This window comes from Aplysia californica, unplaced genomic scaffold (assembly GCF_000002075.1).
Source record: "Aplysia californica isolate F4 #8 unplaced genomic scaffold, AplCal3.0 scaffold00002, whole genome shotgun sequence".
In the NCBI taxonomy this organism is placed as follows: Eukaryota; Metazoa; Mollusca; class Gastropoda; order Aplysiida; family Aplysiidae; genus Aplysia; species Aplysia californica.
In genome coordinates, this window is record NW_004797272.1 from 78,288 (window position 1) to 99,245 (window position 20,958).

The 20,958-nt window shown below is 36.7% G+C and overlaps 1 protein-coding gene across 1 annotated transcript; it reads left to right on the forward strand.

Moving 5' to 3' along the window:
• Positions 1 to 2,951: 2,951 nt before the first annotated feature.
• Positions 2,952 to 17,306, forward strand: LOC101848559 (the record flags this gene model as incomplete). The annotated part of the gene is given in 16 exon segments (XM_013087107.2): positions 2,952 to 3,017; positions 4,107 to 4,310; positions 4,988 to 5,329; positions 6,249 to 6,424; positions 7,197 to 7,321; positions 8,145 to 8,272; positions 8,627 to 8,773; positions 9,302 to 9,503; positions 10,674 to 10,815; positions 11,084 to 11,271; positions 12,021 to 12,228; positions 13,092 to 13,195; positions 13,738 to 13,865; positions 14,527 to 14,637; positions 15,714 to 15,996; positions 17,126 to 17,306. Coding segments are annotated over 16 exon segments (2,661 nt in total), but the record flags the coding sequence as incomplete, so codon positions are not given.
• Positions 17,307 to 20,958: the final 3,652 nt, after the last annotated feature.

A 20,958-nucleotide genomic window follows, 5' to 3' on the forward strand; every position in this document is an offset into this window, starting at 1 on the left:
GTTCTACCAGGGTCTCATCAACCTTGTCGCTTATAATAACTTGTAACATGCCTGACATTCCTCAAAATAAAAACGTATGGTGGTTGGTGGGTGCTCTGGTGTGGCTTAATAATTGCTCCTTCTTTCCTTTCCAACATCTGACAAATACCTTATCTCCCCTCCTTCTCTTCTTTGTATTAGTCTCTAGTGACAAATCTAATCTCCACATTTATCTAACCTAATTTTGATACAAAATGCCGTAAAACTTACTAAAACAAAATTCCAAAATATTTTATCAATTTTTGTTTGTTCCCGGAATAAAATTCCAATTAATTAGACTTTTAAGCGTTCTTCATGTTTTATAAAACAAGGATTTTGAAAGTAACGAAATCCGATCCGGTGTTTACAGAGAAACGTGGGACTGTGCCACTACGACTCTTTGGATTTGTTATTCTTTGGTGATTTGAGTGCAAACTCTGGTGTTGTTATTGAAATATATTTTAACAAGGTATTAAACACTTTAACAATTTTTAATCACATCTTAGCAAAAACGAACGAACTAACAAACAAAAAACTATAATCAAGAACTGTGTTTTCAGTTCAGCCTGTCTGCCTGTCTTGTCTGTTTAAACTGTTTTCCACTTTCACTTTCTTTTCAGGCTTTAGGCCTATCCTTACGGTAATGCAAGACCCTCACTTTGGACTACAGTTGACAATACGCTCATTGAAAACAAGGAATCAATGTCAACTTTAGAAATTAACTTCACCAAGGCTAGACTCGGTTCTAGATCTATATCTAGATCTAGATCTAGAAAATCTAAATCTAGATTTAGATCTAGATTCGGAGTGTCTATGTCACGTACACGGTAACCGGGCACCTAGCCTCAGTGTCTATGTACATGGTAACCGGGCATGTAGCCTCAATATCTACGTACACGGTAACCGGTAACCGGGCATGTAGTCTCAGTGTCGCGTACACTGTAACCGTGCAGTTCAGTTTTCGAAGTGGCTAGCCGTACTTAAGTACGGCTAGACTGGCAGTCTAGCCGTACTTAGATCTAGGTTTGGCCCAATCGACTCAAGTTCAAGCCTGTTAAGTACACAGGTCTCATTAGACCTAGATCTAGTAATTATTCAGGTTCAAATACATGCAAGTCAGTAAGGCACCTTTTGGTTTTGTCTGAAATACAAATACTTTTGGCATTGCAAACTAAAAATTTCATTTACAATACAGCCATCAATATTAGGTACGGCTAGCCTGACAGTCTAGCCGTCCTTAAGTACGGCTAGCCTGGCTGTCTACCCGTACTTAAGTACGGCTAGACAAGAAGTCTAGCCGTACTTAAGTTCAGCTAGACTGCCAGTCTAGCCGTACTTATCTTAGGCCCTATTAACATTAGAAAACAGGAGGTTTTAAAATACATACACTGTCATTAAGGCACCTGGTTTCGTCTCAAATACAAATGCTTTAGGTACTGCACCCTAAAAATGTATATTTACAATTCAGTAGGCCTATTTTTTGTAAATGGTCAGTCTAGCCATTATATTAAGAATAAGTACGGCTAGACTGCGAGTCTAGCCGTACTTAAGTACGGCTAGACTGCCAGTCTAGCCGTCATTAAGTACGGCTAGCCTCTTCCTTCAGTTTTTGTCATCCGGTGTTGCCTTCATCCCCACCCCTCCCCCGACTGTACCTTAAAAAAAAAATCAATAATCCCCTCCATTCAGGAGCCCTATGCTTCGGTGCGCACAGATTTTGAATGAACTTTGGTGACCCCAACCGGTACTCACAATGAGATGCACACGCCCAGGTTCACTGACTACTGGTCACGATGGCGAGCCCGACAAGACTCTTGAATGACCTCCTTTTTTTTTTCCAGCAAGTGACAGCACAGGACAAATATATTGATTTATTTTAATTCCGGTTACCGTGTACGTAGATACTGAGACTAGGTGCCCGGTTACCGTGTACGTACTGAGACTAGGTGAGACTAGGTGCCCGGTTACGGTGTACTGAGACTAGGTGCCCGGTTACTGTGTACATAGACACTCTGATCTAGATTTAGTATAGATCTAGGCCTAGATCTAGATCTAGATTTTTAGATTCTACTCATTCAAATGGATAAAACTGGGTGAAATATTCCTTCCCTTCAGAGGCAGAATGCTTTGCCTACTCTGACTACTCACTACTCAGCCATGGTTTGATAAAACTCCTACTAAGTTTCATTCCAATGGCCCTAGCACTTTATGCCATGTCACCAGGTGAGGGGGGGGGGTAGATATGCGGGTTGGTGGTTGCTGTATTAGTGTTTTCCGGCCCCTGTGAGCCCTGAGCAGTGCTGATGGTCAGGGTGGTGTTTATGACATATGTAGAGTCTGACCTCTGCATGTCTTCAAAGTGCTGTGAACTGGTGCATCAGCATGGACCTTTTCGTGGGTGTGAAATTTGACCAGTGCCTGCTTCCCTTCGTATGGCCAGCCAATAAAAAAGTTCCCTGAACGTTACTTTGCAGTGGAGAGAGGTTTTTGTTGATTGTGCTTCTTATATTGATTGGTGGGGCTGCAGGTTGAAACAGCAAAGATTACTTTCTATCTGTTTTGTTTTTAGTCAGACAGTGGTTCTCATGAGATGCGAGCACTGGTGTCAATGAATTAGTGCATAGTTAATTAGTAAGACTGACGGGCATGGAATTATCAGAACGATAAGGAAAGCACTTCGTAAGTGTGAAGTTTTGACTGGACCACTGTTTTCTGATGGGACTGATGACTCTTTCAGATATTTTGTGTTTTGTAGTCTATTAATTAGCCTTTTTGACAACTGATTTCATTTTTCATTCTTTTCAGGTCTAACAATGCCCAAGTCAAAGAAAAAGAAGAACCGTGATTTTCAGAAAGTGAAGCTCAAAGTTGGGAAGAAGCTGTCAAAGGGAGACAATGTTACAAATTTAAGTTTCAAGACGAGGCAAATCCAGCTCACACAGAAGATCAGAGATGGCGATGGTCAGGAACCTGTGACGAAAAAGAAACTCACTGTCCAGGTATACAGCATGACAGTGCTGACAAAATGAGTTATCTCCCGTAATTCACAAGTCAATATATTGGCCTTAAATGGACACTATAAGCGTGATGTCCATATTTCCATTGGCTTCGAATGCGAAAAGTAGATTTCTAACTAATTTTGTTAGCAAGCTTCACATATGACATAATATTTTAAGGGGGAAATGATCAAGATGTTCAGTTGTATAATTTACTATCTTATTGGTTTATTTATTTGTTTTGTTTGGAAGTTTGATAAATTTATGTTTATTGAAGATTAATGTATGAATTAGGGCAGTTCAGTGTCTCACTGTTGTAGAGACAGTAGACAGATGTAATGAATATTTACTTTTGTTGCACCTGCACCACCGGTCCGGGCGTAGAACGTCGCAGATACAAATGTGTCACAGTCTCCCCCCCCGGCAACTGATCGTTATTACATATACACAATGACACGCTAGGCCTAGTCTTGATGTAGATCTATGTATTCAATTGTGTGTTGGTCTTTGAAATGAAAAGTTGCCGTATCTAGACTCAACACAGCAACACAAGTTTTTGTCAAACAATCGAGATGACACAAGCGTGCATTTGAACGGATCAGTCGTTTTTTTTTGTTGCCCAGCTCATAATATGCAGACATGTTCAGGCAACCACTTGTTACTTCTCTTTATAAATTACTTTCTCAGTGCCTGTAATTATCTACACAAATCCTCATGTTTGCTATAACTAACACTTGGATTCAACGAAATTTTAGGTCAGGCCTGGCGACCAAGTTGAATCCGAGTTCCACTGTGTACAGTATAACACAGATAGGTCGAACACAGAAGACTCGAAGTCATGCATTCATCGAACTGTGCCCGCGGTCTCGTTTTTTTTTTCTTCTTTATCTTTGTAAGATATCCCTCAAACTACAGAGGCTGGTCCGGAGTTCGAGTTATCCGTGTAATACTGTTTTTTCGTCGTGAGCATGATAAAAGCATTTTCATCACTGAAACAAAAGGAGATATCATTATGTCCCACTTTTTGCTTTTTACTTGCTGTTAAATGTGAATGTTACACAATGTTTTTCTGCGTTTATGTCTTCTACACAGGATCTGCTGCGTCAGTGTGATCACTATGGGTCCAGTGCTAGAGTCAATGCTATTGCAGGGCTGAAGGAGCTATGGTTGAGCAATCACCAAGAGTTTATGCAGCCATCTAACAAACATGGATATGGTAGCATTCTGCAAAAGATATCTACCATGTTCATTGACAATGAAGCTGTTGTGAGGCATTCTGTGATAAGTTTGTTCAAGGTGAAAAGTGCTTTTTCATTTAAAAAAATTTAAAAACAGTTTTGTTAAAACTTTTGTTGAGAGTAGTTTTTTTGATGAAGCGTTTGATTGATTTGAGTGATTTGTTTTTAAGAATTTGCTTTTGAATTATATGGTTACTTTGTTGTCCTATGAATTGATGTTTACTTCATAATGCAGGCCCAATGGTGTAGGTAGTCTCGTGGTTAGGCTGAAAGATCTTATATTTTATATTATCTGTTTGTTAGTGTTTTAGCTTTCTGTAAAATGGCAGCTCGCACTGTATGCTTCCCAGGAAGTTGAGATTGTTTCAGAATGCTTTCAGGTCTGCTGGGGTAATAATAATATAGATTGTAAAGCACATATAAAGCTTGCATTTGAGTAGGAAAGTAAGTAGATTGTGATTTTCATTTTTGGACTTGTTGCTTTAAAGTTAAACATTTAACTTGATTTTGCACATTTTGATTTTTTTGACTGTACCTTGAATTAAGATAGCCCGTTATACACCCAGATCACCTGGATGTGACCTCTCAGGCTTAAAGTTTGATGTGTATTGACCAGCTATTGTTTATGGATGATAATGTGGAGTTGGCTAATGTATTTTGTGAACATAGATTTTTATTGCTTTTTTAAACTCAACCCCCCCCCCCCCCCCCCTTTTTTTTTTCTGTTAATTTCAGTTGATCATCAAGAGAATTTCAGTGGGTCAAAGTCAACCTCCAAAAGGATTTCCCATGTTGCACATCCACACTTATCTGTGCTGTGGCTTGAACCATGTCCATGAGGATATCAAACTGGATTCTCTTCTCATCTTTGATGTCCTGTTGGATGCTCTTCCTAATTTGTTGATAGAACAGACTGGTGATCTTCTCAACAATCTTTTGGGCTTCATATCTGCTCCAATTTCTATCGGAGCCAGGGCGGACTCCACCACACAGAGACTGAGTCTCAATCCTGACAGCAAGCTTCCTGTCATGCTGTTTCGCTCTCGGGTTCTCCTGAGAATAAAGCGACTTTTTGAGGTTTTGATTTTTATTTATTCATTCAGTGTTGTTTTTTTAAATATTGTGTTTTGAGGATTGTTACTTACTGGTAGTTTAAAATGCTGTCAGCCTATATTCTTGGTTTATTGAGAATACACAGACACTGAGATGTGCTGGATTCTTAGTTCACAGGTAACAGGCAATTGTTATGAGTAAATCTGTCTAGCATTGAAAATAGCCTTTCAGCTCTAAACTCCACATTTGTTGTGGGAATTAGCTTTTGCAAAATGGTAGACTCCATAAAATAGGAATACTGTTTTGTTTTTCTTTAAAAGATTGGATCAATTTCAACATGGAGGGAGCCTGTGGTGAATCAAGCTCTTTGACAGGAAAGTGGGCTAGGTCTAGAACGCCATAAGACATTTCACAAGTGCTTGATGACTTGTTTAGTAATGATGACCTCATAGATCAAGAAACATATTGCAGTTGTAGTAATCGGAATTTTGATGAAAGAAGTGACGATGTTAGCGATGAGAATGAACATGAGCAGGATCGTTATTCCATGAAGAATATTTGAAAGCCTTTTGGATTGATTGGAACCTCTGACATTATTAGAGTTATTTAATTTTGTTGTAACAGTGATTGTTTTTTTCTCAAATTAAGTATTTCTTTGTATGCAAAATGTGTCCCCCCTGCAAGTTAAAAATTTGGATTGTAGTTATTTTGATACACATGTTGAATTCAGAGATTTTGGTGAAGACTAAACTGTGTCATTGTGAAAATTGAACTTTAGGACACATTTTACAGTTTAGTAGATAAGAGATTTCTTATATTTATGTACTGTTATTCGAAGAGGTTACTGCAGTAAATGTAAAGTCTAAGTCCTTCCATTAGTTTATGGACTGATGTCTTTTCTTTTGTATAGACCACATTTAAAGATGAATATTATCTATTTCAGACTGCGGTCAATGCAAAGACTGAGCAACAGGGAGACACCCCTGATATTGTTGATCAAGAGCCGCTGAAAGTCTGGAGTTTAGGAGAAGACCACAATGGTGAAAACACCCGTCAAGACACAATGGTCCAGTCACAACAGACCCGCGGCAAATTCCAGTCACTTTTTTCTGGAGCCTGGTAAATTTTGTCCTTGTTTTGTATTTTCAATGGGAAAACATGTAGTGGTATAGAGAGCTGTTGTGAGGTTTACAACGTTTGTAACTTATGTAGTCTTCCTTTCTGGCTGTTTTAAATCCCCATCTCATAAAATCTAGGACTTGTTTTGTCGAATTAATTGAATGTTAACAAAGTATTATAGTCGTAGGTCCCCCCCCCCCTACACACACACACACGCACGCACGCACGCACGCACGCATGCACACACGCACGCACACACACACACACACACACGATTCTATTAAAACCAGGGGACAATAATCACTTTTAATTCAAAAGTAGAATTGAAATCATGTTAGTCTTTTTTTGTTTTGTTAGCAACAGAGAGCAAGTATTTTTTACTGAATAATTATTATAATAAACCTGTATGAGGCTAAAAGTTAACATCTTTCTACAAGACTCTAAGATGACCACCTTGCAGCTGTGGCTACAAATCCGGTTACAACTATATACATATGATGAAAGAAATTACCTTTTCATATGACAATAGATTAAATAAATGATTTATAGCAAAAGTATTTCTCCTCATGTTTGAAAAGGTCATGTAATGTTGAAGTTATGACTATTTTTTTTACTATTGTGTTAGTGGTATGGTAGATTGCTATATTTAAAAAAAGTTTTACTTCTTTGAATTTAAAGAACAGTTATCTGTCCAATGCTGATTTGGTGATGCTGTTAAACAGTATACAATAAACCAAACCTTGTACAAATCCTCCCTTTAAAATTGTTCCAGTCATGAACTGAACAGTTATTTGACCAAGCCATCCACCTTGGAGTACTTTGTCACACACTCGATCACCGTGCTCTTGCAGTGCTGGAAAGAAGCAAGGGCTAGCGTGGACTCACAGCCTCAATCAGGTAATGCCTCCTATTCATCTTCAGATACTGTGTAAGTAACAAATTTGAAAATTTGTTGTTTCTTGTCTCAACCATAGCCTGCATTATGACCAATATAATATGGTCTGTTTGTGAATTAAGGAGCATCAGATTTTCTTAGTACCTTGTTCACCTGCAACCAGAAATTAAGTCAGCTTGCAGCCCATCTGAGAACAGAATGTGGCCCCCTGGATGCCTTTTTGAGGTGGTAAATGATGTCAGTGGACTAGTACTTATGATGTGTTGTTCTAAGACTACCATTTTTCTCCTTGACAATGGGTGGCCGTCTTGGACAGTTTCAGCTGTATTTGTGAGGCATTTTGATGAAATCAGACGCTCGTTGAAATATTGAAACAAAAGAACCTGCATTTTTCTGGCTATAGGAGAATTTTTTTTCAATTTTCTTTTTTTGTTTGTTCAACACCTTTCATGTCCATTGAAAACACATTCTGTGTGATTTTTACTGAAGATGTAGATTAAAGGTACCAAAAAATGTAAATTTGCTGTTTCCAAGGACACTTCAGTTTTGGGAGTCATTAAACTTTGGTGAATTTTGTCGCTAATTTTACCTCTGACACCAGGTGACCCCACCTTCTCCAATTGCAAATATCTTGACTTATATTCAAGGTAGATGGGTATTTTATTTACCAAAAGCAAGATGAATGAACAAGTTTAAGATGATATCAATATCTGTCTCTATATATATCGCAAAGTTGATGAGCGCCTGATTCCACTGAGTTGTGACACATTTTAATTTGGGAGTTAAAGCCAAGAGTGATTAATGTAGAAAACACTTCTTTTTCAGGTGGTGTTTTACCCAGGGACGCGGCAGAAGTGATGTCTCTTGTTGTGACCATTATCCAGCTTGCTTTCAATTTGTGTGGAGTTAAAAGGCTGAAGACAAAGTGTTCCAATTCAAATTCTGACACACTGGTAAAGAGTCCTTATATTCAATGCTTTTTTCTCTTTAATTATTAACAAAGTACTGCAATGCTATAAAGTTGTTCTGTGTGCACCAGCCGTGTACTTACAGTAATGATCATAGTTTATTGCAAAGTATTGAGAAACTGACCATTTTTAAAGTTTACAGTTGTAAAAGTATTAAGGTTTCATTTCCAAATAATGAAAGAGAAAGTGTGAACTTTTTATGCCTTGCGACATACACTTGGAATTTGCTAGAATAAAGCCTTGAGGATGTTCTTTTCCCATGTTTCATCTGTGTATCTAAATGCAAAGCCTTTGGTCACAAATATAACAATAATCAATGTCAAATTTGAATCTGGACAGGTGTCTGCTGATATCCTGGTGGCAAGTCGGGCTGTTGAATTTGAAAAACTATTTATGAATAGTTTTCCTTTCTCTGTACAAGTTCAGGCTCCCACTGGAAAGAAGAGGAAAAGGAAGCATCCTGATTCAGAGAAACAGACGCCTCCGGTACATATAACGAGGAAAAAGGGCTGGCTTTGATAGTGATTAATTTATTTTTTATGACTTTAGTTAGCAAAGTGTATGCTTCATTGTTAGATATTGAGTGTGGCTTTTCATCTGGTAATTTTAAAATGTTTATCTTTTTGCTGGGGTGTTCAATGCATTCACAAATTGTGAACCTTTCTGTGGGGTTGTGTTCTTTTCTTTTCTTATCCATTTTACCCCCTTGTTTCAGTTTTGCATGTGTTACTGAATGTAACAGATGCACTTAACGTTCAGCCATGTAGAAGTTATGATTAGAAAGTACAGTTTAAAGACAAGTGATGGAAGGGCTTAATGTTCAGTTCAATGTTTGAATTTTCAATGAAAATGTATCCATTGATTGTAGAAAATCACCGTGTGATGAGGACACTTTAGTTTCTCTTATGTGTGCTTTATTTGCTTTCAATAGTAATAATTCTCACTCTGCATTATGTCTTTTTGAATTGCCTAGTGACTATTTTATTAATTTGTTTAAAACCTATTTATTTTCAGATTTCAATGGACAACCTGAATTTAGGTCTTTGTGACATTATGTCATGTTTCCTGACTTGTCCATCCTTTAAGCTGGAGTGGAAGTGGTGTGCCAAGTTACAGGATTTCATCAAAGAGAACCTGAAGAAGAGTCCTAGTGGAGAACACTGTTCCATGATTGCAAGATTTTTAAACAATATCATACAAGCTCCGTCTGTTGTGGGTGAGACAGCAATTTTATTTATCAGGGTGACTGCATGTGGGCATTTGGCTGGTGCTTCCATGTGATTTGCTCCTTTTTTCCTATCAAACATCTATCGTCCTTTTTTGTGGTTGTTACTCTCTTGTTACACCTCTATAATCTTCAGCACTTATATGACCTTATTGTGTTGCAAGTGCCGCAAAAGTCTGACTAAAACTTAAGGATGACTTCTTGACTACGGGAATGCCATGGGAGTTTGAATAAAGTTCACTGGTACACTGGGAACGACCGGTGAATTTAACTCCTATCGGCCGGAATGACTTGCTTCGTGTTGTCCATTTTACCCTCATTCAACAGAACCACAGATCGTGTCCCTTAATAAAATACATTTCTATCCAGTCCTCCATATCCATGTTTATAATACTGGTCAACATGATGCTTGGAGGCACTTGTTTTGAGTGGCAGTGCTTTGTGTTAGATCTAGAATCTGAGTCACTTTTCAAATCAAGATTGTAAATCGAATTCCTCTACATTACATCTACTTTTTCTGCATTCAATCTCACTCTGCCTCCCCAGTGTTGCTGATGGTTAATTTTTGGCATGGTCAACGAGGTAGATTTGATTCAAAATTGTCATTGAAACAAACATTTATGCATATTCTAAATGACAGCACAAATTTACTCCTGGCAGTTCAAGAAAATCCATGAATTTAATTTTGGCTTATGGGAGTTGAGACAGTCTAAAGCATTGACCTGCAGAAGACCTGAGAAAATAGATAATGTGCTCCATACTTTGAATGCTTGTCATAACAAGGCCAGTAAATTCAATTTTTGTTAGTCGTTCGCTGTGTTAGTTTGGCTTTCTGCATTCAGCGAGTTTCAAGGCTTGGCAGTATGGATCGGAGAAATCAAGATCTAATTTAATTTTTCTTACTACACAGATTCCCCGATGTCGGCTGTCCAGTCTGATAGAATTTGGTTCTTTTTTTTCAAAGAAAATTATTTTAAAAAAAATTAGATTCTGAACTTAAGATACAACTGCCACCTTCATCTTTTCTTGTTCTTTCTGTGTAATGGATGATGAAGCTGTGTGTAAGTTTGAAATAAAAATATTGAAGTTTTTAGTTTAAAAGTTTCTTTTTATTTTCTTACTTTCCTTTTCTTTTAAGTGTTGTGTTGGCATCTTCCCCAGAAATGTTTCTCCCTTCACTCAAGGCTGCTTTTCACTTCTTCAATTCCTGTTCTGTAATGTCTGCGCAGAAGAAAATGATGTACAGTGTATTTGAAACCTTGTGCAAGGCTTGGGATGGGCAGAAAGGTGACGATGGTTCATGGTGAGTATTCTTTTTGAAGTAAGGGTTTCTCCTACATTTTATATAATTGATGAAAAGAATGAAATCTGCTTGGAAATGTGAAGATAAGAAACAACACTTATATGTTATTCTCAGTAACGAAGATCTTATCTCTACTTATCTCTAATTATTCTAATAGGGCCCTGTTTTCTGAGATGTTCAACATTTTCCTTCAGTTTCTTTGAAAGATGCAAAGCACTTCTCTGTACAACGTTTTAAGTGGTTTAAATTTTAGTACATATATTTTCAGGACCTCATCAGTGTCACAGCTGGTCGTGGAATTCTACTCCAAGTTGCCTCAGCTTTTGCTCCATGTGATCAAGAAGAAAGGAGACGGTGAATGGGCACTCCAAGTGGTTCTCCTCATGACAAAAGCAAGAGCTCAAAATTGTGCTGAGTTTACAGAGAAACTGCTCCAAGTCTTGCCGCAGTACTTAGGTTATTATGCGGCTACTTTTCTTCCAACTATTCTTAAGATTAGACTGTATATTTCATCTCTCAGTAGGCATTGTTCTGTCAAGACAGAAAATAGTGTTTTCTGCTGTATTGATGTACTTATTACGTCTTGTCATGCTTATTACGTCCTGTCATGTTTGTGCATATGGACAGTTAAACCAGTAAGGTGAAAGAAATAACTAATGATTTTTATTTAGTTTTCATCTCTGCTTCCAGCATATCTTCATACAAATACAAATAAATGACCTTGTTTGTCATAAAGTTGTATTCTTTAATTGAAAGGAAAGAACATTTTAAAGTATAGGTGGTTTCCTGTTGTTTTTTCCTTTGACTGATCCTTATATATAGAAATGATGGATGCAGCCATATCTGTGACATTTTTCAATTTCTGTTGTTCTAATTAAATGTGTTGTTTTTTTGCTTGAAAAAAATAGCTAAATTTTCTTTGTGATCAAAACCTTTACAGTGCTATTCATTTCAGAGAATTGGATGAATAGAAATTGTATAAATAAAAGAGATAAAAGTGTTGTTAATATGAGTTAGCTTAATGGCAAGAATGATGTAATTCAAGAATGCCTAAAAACTGGAAACATTGTTTTTACTTTCTTGGAGTTTGCTTACCTTGTCCCTGTGATCCGGTCTTGTAAATTTTATTGCTGTTACTTAAAACTTACTGCAATGTTTTTTTAAAGCTTTCAATATTGAAGAAAAGGTCTTATGTCTCGTTTCAGATTCTGACAATGGCATCCTTGGCTGTGGGAGGGAACGAGTGATTCAGCAGCTTTTTTTTATCTTGTCTATGGGCATTCCTTTCTCAAAGCAGCACTATAAGCAAGTTCTGCAGGCATTGCGTCAGCCTCCGGAGAAGCCATTGCTTCCAAGGCGGAGGTCATGCAGCCTAGTCAGCCATGTCATACAAAGCTTGTATCAGAACATTCAGTATGTATTGTCATTGACTGGGTTATTTTTGGCTAGTTTGTGCAGTACAAATAAATATTTGTCAGACTGTTGCAGCTGAGAAGATCTTTGTATCGTAAATCATATTGTAAATACATTCAGTCAGTCTGATTGATAAATAAGAGAGCCAAGGATTAGTGCATTTAATGACAGTGAATGGTAAAAGAGATTTTATTTATTTGTAGTCTTTGAAATGAAGCCAATGGTAATTTAGATGGAGATGTTGTATTCTATTTCAGACCTTTTTTTTTCTCTAGATTTTTGCAAAACGTCCTAGTAAATTTACCTTGCCTCCTAATTGCTTTGTTAGACATGTTGAGGGAGAAGCAAATGGTTGTGGTCTATTATTTGTTACATCTGGTACTGTTTAAGGAAAAGTGTCTTTGGAAATGGTGATGGGAATTAATGTCGTGGACTTCTTTGCTTTGATTTAATGGTTTGACTCTGAATTATGCTAGAAAATTATCTCTTCTTTTATTGCACTGAAAGTGAGTTTGTTAGTAGTTTAATCTCTTTTATGGTCCCTTCAAGTCTCAAATTCAAATTTCCAATTGTTTGTTTGGATGGCTTTTTTGAAGAGGCAAAGTCTTCAAAGATGTAGAGACAAAAAATAAATGTGTGGTCCTGTTGTCCTATACAATTTACGGACATTAAGTATGCTTTCAAGGTAAATATAGATGGTTTTCTTTTTCAGACCTTTAGACATGGTTAGTTTCTGTCAGAAACTTTTGGTTTGAATATAATGTCTGTAAGTTGTAATAAGGTAATATTATGTTCCTGCTGAGGAAAAAGTTTATAATTGGCATCATCAATGTTTTTCCGTTTCCTATTTCGTTTACTTCTAGTCATATAGTGCCTCTCACAAATCAAGTGGACTTCAACAAGTCAACTGCTGAGCAACAGTCCTATCTGTCTGAGTTCCTCAGTTTCATGCTATCACTTCAGATTGGTGAGTTTTGAATAAAGAGGAAAACATGTGCTTTTTTCTTGTACAAACCTAGTAAAAACTGGTTTATCTGTCATTTTATTTAGTAAAGGACATGAGCGGCAAAAATACTTTTTGCTTGTGATTTTATGCTACCAATGTATATTTACTGATGTAACCTGTCTATTGTTGTTGAACACTATCTGGAAGCAAACAGTAATATATTATCAGTACTCTAGATTTTAAAAAACTGCATGAGAACTGAGCTTTGTAACTGATGTTTAATCTGAAGCTATGTTTAACAATTTGCCATCATATTTTGGGGAAAATCCAAAGAAACCGGGTGGTAAACATCGCCAATTGGAGAGATGAGGCGGCAAAGTGTTAAGGTCTCTAGCAGAATTTCAGTGTGTCTATCAACAGATAGAGGCTACTATAGAATGTCAATAGAAAGTATATATTGAAACATCTAATTACAATATTTTTTACTCATTTAACATCTCTTGAGCTATCATATATGCATGTTCTTTGTCATTTCCCCCCCTCTTCTTGTCTTTGATAACTAGGAATGTTGAAAGAAATGCTTGATGAATGCAGTCCTGTGGGAGATGTTGGCCCTGAAGGGGTGAAGTTGTGGCAGTTCAACTTCTGTGCTGAAACAGAGCAATGGGAACGTCATTTAGAGATTTCACAGGTTGGTATTATTTTGAGAATGTTCACCAGGAACCGAACCGGGTAAAATCAGTGTATATAGTCCATTTATTCTGTTTTGATTAAAGATCAGACAGAAATTTTATTTCATTCATGCCTTACGTAAATTCAATAAATAATTGAATTTTTAAAAACTTATTTTTGCAACCCTCTGGGGAATATATTCTTATCTACTATCCTTTAATTTACTTTTATTTTTGTTTATCTTTCTTCCATCGGCACCTGGACAAAATAGCATTACCAACCTTGGTTTTTAAAGTGAACAATTGTTTCAAAAGCTTTGATCCTAACTATAAAATCTGTAAAGTAGGGTCATTTGTCTTAACAGATTGAAAGAGATCTTTTGCATATAATTTTTTTCCTTAATTAAATTGATGTAATGACATTTCTTTTGTTGTACGATGGTCTATTTTATTTACTTTTGAAACCCACAATAAATTTTTACAAATATTGTAAAGGTGCATAAGCATTGAAGTGCCAAATTAACTCTGAATTCTCTGTCAGCTGTTTGTCATGTTTCTTGCAGGCTCTTCCCTTCTGTTTTGTGACAAGCCCTAACTGCACTGTCTCATGCACTCAGGAAGAAAGTGAAATGCTTACTCTATATCACTCGTTAATGAAAGTAAATGTTTGCGCATTTTCAGCTGGTTGCAAGAGAACTGGTAAACTTTTACATCCCAGCGTTCCCTGAGGAAGGTTACAACGATTCATTCTCCTTCACAAACAGTGTGTCACAGCTGTGGATGAAGGCATTTGTGAGTATAAGCATTAGGGAGATAACATGCTCTTTCTTTTACATTCCTTGTATACAGTTTGTTTTTCTTAATAACACTCATCTCGTAATTAAATTCCTGCATGTGATGCATCTGATGTGATATGTACATTTGTCAGCTTTACTTTTCCTTTCATATTAAATTTTAATGAAAGTAATATATAATTTAGTAACATCTTTATGTATACCTGCATGTGTTTTTACGGTCCTGTGCAACCAAGAAAAATTTCCCTCTGGGACTATAAAGTATTATCTATCTTATCTTATCATGTCTCATTGTTTGATTCAAATGCCTAAGTAATGTACAGGGTAGCTGTTCTTCTTGGTTTATTACTGTCAGTCCCAGTCCATGTAAGTGTTGTCATCGTATCCTGCTTTTTAACAGGTGTCTCCATGTTAAGGTTAGCAGTTTCTTTATGTTGCAACTCCCAGGGGTAGAAAGTAACAACATTTGTAGGCTACAGTCTTTCAATCACTTAGCAAACATGCTCGTAGCGAAAAATGCAACTAGCAAACAGATTTTCAGGTCCTGAATTTTGTTGTTGTATATTCTTTGTATTCAAAACATGCACATAGCTTAAATGATTGGTACATAGTGAAGAAAAATAGCACCAGCTAGGGAGAGCTTATCAAACATGGCCACAAATTTCATTTAGAGAAGTAATCTTTGGGAAAGAGAGAGGGGTGGAGTAGAGTAGTGAATAGTGAATATCTTTGTTACTACGAGTATGTACATGGATAACGTTGTGTAATCTGGTGCACCTTCTGTCACCCCCCCCCCCCCTTTTTTTTTTCCCCTAGGTCTTCACTTTTATAACCCCCCCCCCCCCCCCCCTTTTTTTTTTCCCCTAGGTCTTCACTTTTATAACCCCCCCCCCCCCCCCTTTTTTTTTTCCCTAGGTCTTCACTTTTATAACAAGGTCTAAAGTTACACATCTGAATTGACCTGTTTGTTTTGGTAAAGCTCTCAACTAAAAAAGAACTTCACATTTTCATTGGAAGGGAATCCTTTTTTTCTATGGTGTGGTTAATCTCTCGTAATATTTTTGCTTTCCTCAGGCTGGCAGAAACAAAATGCCTGTCCTGACAGCGTACAGTCTGGTGGTTTACGTGAGCCTGTTGAGTGGAAAACATGTCCGTGGACAGCCTGGCCCAGATTTCTTAGGGTTTGCAGCTTGTGTGATGGCTTCCATTCTGGTCCACGTTCATGAGAGGGACAACGCCTCCAACCCTGATCTGAAACAGATGACGTGGGCGATGAAAGACAGACTTGTCTTGTGTCTGCAGCAGAATCAGCAGTTGCTGGAGTTAGCCTGGGTGTCCTTGTGTGAGATATCTCAAAGTAAGGGAATTTTAGCAGTGAAGTTTTTTTGTTTTTAGTGTCTTTAAAAACGAAGCTTTGTATGATGGGTGTGTAACTGGCTTTACTAATCTTTACTGGTTGCCATATCATACTGTTAACAATTTGTCAACTTTATTTTTTTCTATTTTGACAGGGAAGTTGATGTACTGATTTGAGTTGGGGGCCAGTTAGATTCTTTATCATTTCTTGATGTAGTCAGGCAGTAACAAATTATGCTCTTATTCACATGTGCTAATATAAAAAGTGAGAGAAAGTGATTTTTTGGCGCTGCTCCTGCGATGACAAGGTCGTGTTTAAATAATTGTCAGGTATAGTGGAAGAAAGTTATATGTGAGTCGTTGTGGTGAAATCAGGCCCTTGTCAAAAAAATGACATGGAATTTACCAGCATTTTTCCGCAGGTTTAGAAATCGTTATCAAATTTTGGCTTTTGGTTCAACACCTTTTATGTCAATTAAAAACACATCTCAGTGTGAATTTTACTGAAAAACATTGATTAAAGGCACAAAAAAATATTAATTTTTCAGATTTCAAACTACTCTCAAGCACTGGAAGTCACAGAACTTTAGTGGCCATTTTCTCGCCAATTTTACCTCTTAAACCAAGCTACCCCACCTCCTTCAATCGCAACAAATGTCTCGACTACTGTTCAAGATAGATTAGTATTTTTTTTTTCGAAAGATAAACAAATGAACAAACCTTAGAGTGATACCAATAGCTCCATATGCATAAAAATTGACGAGTGCCAGATTCCACCATGTCTTGACACATATAACCACGTGAAAATATATCTGCCATCAGAGAGCTGGGAGGTCAAGACAAAGAGAAAGACCAAAGTCTTTTCTACTTCTTGTTAGCCACTCAGTGACGTTGGAAGTAATAAGTTTGGCGTTTTCATAATGGTGTCTTCCCTCTGGGAATAAAGTATTGTCTTATATTATCTTATCTGATCTTTAAAAATTTAATTTCCTTTACCATGGAACTTCAACTAAGTGACCGCATTGTCTTTTCTCCATGTTAACGCAATTTATTTTTTACTCAATGTATAGACAGGATTTGTAGATGTTTACGGCTTTTTGGTCTTAAAATGAATTTCATGTTTATTTCAGAACCTAAAGATGCTGAGTCAGCTGCCACTGCCAAAGAGTTCTTGTTGTCTGATGCCACACTCAAGCAAGGAATTGAGGAAGTACAATCAAGACTTGGAAATAAATGAGTCATGTATTTTTCTTAATATGAAAGGATGTACTGTCAGACTTTTGAAGTAAAAAAAAATACTTCCAATATTAAGATGAGTTGTTATGGGTGCTTCTTGAATATATGAGCTTGTAAAAATCATGAATACTGTCAAAGTGCTTTCTCCTGACGCTTTTAAGTTACTTGTGAAAAATGTTTGAGTAGGGTTTTTTTTTTGCCATATGCTCTTGTATGACTTTTGATCAAATCCCTTCATAGAAATGCATCATCGAAAAGAAGAAATATCGACGATATATGTGGGGCATCGTGGTGAAATCAGGAGCTCGTCAAAATACTGAAATCGGAGAAGCAGGCTTTTTTTTTTTCATCAGTTTGGCAATTTTGATCAAATTTTTTTTTGGGGCTCAACCCTTTTTATGTCCATATAAAAAACACATTTCCAGGAAGGTCTTTCTAAAAAAATGTTGATTAAAGGCACAAAATAATAAATATGTCATTTTTCAGTTTTCAAGGACTCTTTAGCTATTGGAGTTACCAAACTTTTGCAGCCATTTTGTCACTAATTTCTTCACCACAGAAACCAGGAGACTTCACCTCTTTCAATCGCAAATATCTTAACTTCCATTCAAGACAGATGGGTATTTTTTTCATTGAAATGCAAGGCAAATGAATAATATTTCAGATGGTACCAATAATTCCACTTGCCGGAAAATTGACAAGCGGCTGATTCCACCGCATCGTGACTCATATTGGTATCTCCACATATTCTTCTCTGTGTGACTGCGTCTTTTTCTTTCCCACCAAGGACTTTTGGCCGCTGTTGTGCAGTTGTTCATGAACCTGGCCAACATAAAGAGGTTCAGTATTTGTATCTCAAAATGTTCTCTGACCTTCCTGCACTGTTTTGTGCCCAGTGACCTTTTTTAAAACTATCAGAGTAGTACAAAGTTGAGCTTTACAACGAAAGTGTATGAGCAAATACCATCATTTTGGAAGGTATTGGTTTCTTTTTAACTACAATATAACATGAAAAGGTCGAACACAGAAGACTTGAAATCACGTTTCCGTTGAACTGTGCCTGCAGTCCTGTTTTGTTTTTTTTTCTTCTTTATCTTTGTCGGATATCCCTTGAATTCAAGCTATCCATGTTATACTGTATACAAGAACTGCTATAATTCAGGATGACATGCAAAGCAATTTTGTGTTGAGAACAAAATTGGAAAGGTTCACACAACTTATAGGAATACAGATTACGTGTCTAGCTTAAACAATTATTAACAGTAATTGTAAATTTATGTCATATACATATGACTGTGGGTCTGTTTGTGAGTGTAAGCATGCGTTATGAGTGAACATGTAAAATGTATGTGGAAGAGAAGATGTGTGAGGGAATATTTTTTTATGAGCGTGTGCACATGTGGGCATGTGAGTGTGTCTTAGTGTGTGTGAGTGAGTGTGTGTGTATGTTGTGTGTGTATGTTGTGTGTGTATGTTGTGTGCGTGTGTGTGTATGTTGTGTGTGTGTGTGTGTGTATGGTGAAACACCAAACCAATATGCCGGCGTCTGGACAATAAAAATTTATCTTATTGTATCTTGTCTTGTCTACTCTTATTTTTAGACGTATGTCTGGCTGCTCACTCTGTTATTCTGTTTTGATCAAATCGAGGTCGAGATGGAATTCAAAGAAATTTGAATGGTACGTTCTGAAATGGAGCAGGGACTCAGTTTTGACTGGCTTCGTCCTGGAGGATGAACGTAAGCGAAGGACTCGCATCCGTTGTCAGTTCTTTGTTTGCTTTTTTAAAATTGATTTTTTTGGTGAGTTTTCTGATAATGATGGAGGTGAGCCAACTCATCTTGAGTCATGGAAGTAATGAGCTCAAGTTTGGGGCGGGGGGGGTCGTTTGTTTGTATAGTGCAGATTTTTACTCATCAGTAAGCTATTTGGTGCTTAATATATAATTACCCCAGCAGAACTGATTCATTCTGAAATAATCTCAGCTTCCTGGGAAGTGAACATAATGTAGTGCAAACTACCATTTTGCAGATGCTTAAACAATAATATTCTGACCAGATCTTTTGCTGTCCGTGGTCGGATACCCGTTCACATCTAGGTAAAGTGAGAAAAATTCATGTTAAGTTTAAGTGTCTTTTTTCTGAAGACACAGCTTTGTTTGAGTTTGAACACAGGGCCTGTGCTACAACACCAGACATGATGCTACTATTACAAAGTTCTATCTGACATTTTTGGCCGTTTTGAGTTACCAAGACTACGAGGTCAGAAACCAAATTAAATGTTCTTTATGCTCTATCAAAATCGTAAGATTATTCAGAGTACCAGTCATTATCAAGATATTCAAAAAATTGCATTTGAAAAATCTTGACATATGAAACTCAAATTTTCAACGTCAAATTTCTTAAAACTAGTTACTGAGCCGATAGAAGTTTGTAATTCGAAAGTAGTGAAGTGTTGACTGTTTTTTAAAATGTTTACCAAAAGAAAAAAAGGAAATATTGACAATAGTTTAGTGTTTCAGGGCTATAATTGTGTCTCACTTGGGAAATGCAGGTTTGTTTTACTGTTCAAAAGTGACAACAAAATTTGTCGCTAGGATGAGAGTACAGTCCTTGAACTTGAACATTTAAAACACAGTTGTGCCTCACCACCTAAAAGTTCGGCGTAATTTGTCATCATAAATGGAGAATGTTGTGACTGATTTCACTGATCCAGTAAATGACAGACTTCTGCTCTTGGATCCTGAAAATAGAGGTGAAAGCTTGCAGACTGCTTAAAACGATTTTTTTGCAATGTAGCGACCTCACAGGATACTACAAAAATAATAAACATGACAGACTTCGTGCTGCAAGCTAGGTTTTATTCTACAAACAAGTGCACACTCAAAACAGAGAGTTTTGTCAAGAATAGCATAGTTTGTTGAGCAACTGAACAGAACATTTATAAAAGAGATAGGCTATACATGTATATATATATATATAAATCATTGCTTAGACTGTTTATATGAAGAGCAATTCAATAGAAAGACTTACTTAAGCTGGACGGTTTCTCATTATTCAATTTTACAAATTTTAATACTGAGTATTCCTTTGAATAACCAAGTAAGGAAAAAGGAAAATACAAAAAATTCTGAATGTAAAAGACAAATGCAAGTACCTCAAAATTTCAGTAAAAAAAACCAAACAAGGCCACAGTAAGAATTGGAGTCAAAAAGAGTACCAAGAGTAAAAAATATCACAGAAGTTTTTGATATAATATCACAGTGTCCTAAAATGGCATAACCAGGTATCAAAGCAGTAGATTGAGATTCCATAATGCACAAATTATAACTCAAACTCAAATGTAGGGTACAGTAGGAGAGGTCATTAACTACATTATATAGCTTATAATTACAAGCATGGATCTTTTTTTGCTTTTTGACTTTGTAATATTTCATGTACTGTCTTTTTAAAAAAATCACTGCAAATTTAAGTCAACTGTATTTATTATTTAGGCATTTGTTTTTAATTAAAATGAAATAACAACATGATCCAACTATATTTTTGAAAAATGAACCTCTCAGTAGATTGGATAATCTTAGGTTTAGCATACCTATAAGGGCACTGCAAAAAATATACTATTATCAAAGTAATCACTGTTCTTTTATCACAAACATGAATGCATTGCAATTTTAAGGTAACAAACGTGGCAAAGATATAGGCCTAATTGTAATATCCGTTTAATATAAC